Source organism: Micropterus dolomieu, unplaced genomic scaffold (assembly GCF_021292245.1).
Source record: "Micropterus dolomieu isolate WLL.071019.BEF.003 ecotype Adirondacks unplaced genomic scaffold, ASM2129224v1 contig_6254, whole genome shotgun sequence".
Lineage (NCBI taxonomy): Eukaryota > Metazoa > Chordata > Actinopteri > Centrarchiformes > Centrarchidae > Micropterus > Micropterus dolomieu.
In genome coordinates this window covers 1-1083 of record NW_025735243.1, presented here as the reverse complement: position 1 = coordinate 1083, position 1083 = coordinate 1, and the positions used below count along the sequence as shown (strand labels likewise).

Here is a 1083-nt window from a genome sequence, read left to right as displayed (position 1 = left end):
TTGAAGTATAATAATCCACCTAATTTCACCATTGCTGTCCTTCTTCCAGTTAATGATGTCATAGAGGGGGACTGGCTCTCCGCTAGAGTCAAAATATACCTTCTCCTGAAACTGGTTGGTGAAATTCACCATCTTCAGACGATGCAGCAACTGCATAAAAGGAGGAAGAAACAGACAAAGACCAGAGGAGAGAACAACAAAAACTCAAGGAAATATTATAGTAACCACAACATGCAAATACATAATTGATTTATGCATTTTGTAGTTGTTCAACTTACCTGACTAGAAGTAAATGATTTATTTTTGTCACATATCCCCTTATTTTTTCCAGTAGAATTGCAGATCAGTAAAGAATGCAGAGCATGAGCGATGGCATATACAGCTTTATACACATTATAGGATATTATGTCCTGAGATACATCACTATAACTGCTGTCAGTGTACCTCAGATCCTCTGAACCAGTGCATACAGGCTTTTCAGCAGCACCTGTATAGTTTTCATCAGCTGACGCCCTGAATGTGCGTGGTTTCTCTACAATAGGCCTGACTGAGGACCCAGAATTGTTTTGAGAGTGTAATCTGTAACCAAAATCATCCAATCCCACAAAGTTATCCATGGTATCTGCTTCATTTTCTTTCTCTCCTCTGAACTCTAGCCTACAGCCGAACAGCTCTTCCCATAACATGTTAACAAATTCCATCCCAGGTATGGGAGAGGGTCGGATATTCAACAGAAACTCTTTCAAGTCAGGGATCCTGACTCCAGGGAAGGAGAAGCCCAGAGTGCCCTCTAAGAGAAGGTGGAAGCGGGGTGAGGTCAGCAGGCTAGCGGTCACCCAGGCTTCACTGGCTACCCACTGGATTCCTGTCACATTTCTCTGAGCCAGCTGAAGAAATAAAGCATACTTAAAAATATTTGATGATGAAAGCAAACAGATCACCATGAGCACCAACGTACTTTTGATATTCAGATATACATCTCACTAATACATTAGTGAGATGTAGAGTGCTTACCTCTAAAAGCAGATCCAGCAGCTGTCCCTCTGTGGCAAAGACCACCACTACTTGTGCAGTTGAACTCTG

The 1083-nt window shown here is 42.0% G+C and overlaps 1 protein-coding gene across 1 annotated transcript; it reads right to left on the bottom strand.

Moving 5' to 3' along the window:
• Window positions 1–29: 29 nt before the first annotated feature.
• LOC123964913 (extracellular calcium-sensing receptor-like) lies at window positions 30–1032 on the bottom strand (the record flags this gene model as incomplete). The annotated part of the gene is made up of 3 exons (XM_046041576.1): window positions 1015–1032; window positions 279–887; window positions 30–150 (listed from the first exon to the last, which is right to left on the bottom strand). Coding segments are annotated over exons 2-3 (544 nt in total), but the record flags the coding sequence as incomplete, so codon positions are not given.
• Between the last annotated feature and the right edge of the window lie 51 nt (window positions 1033–1083).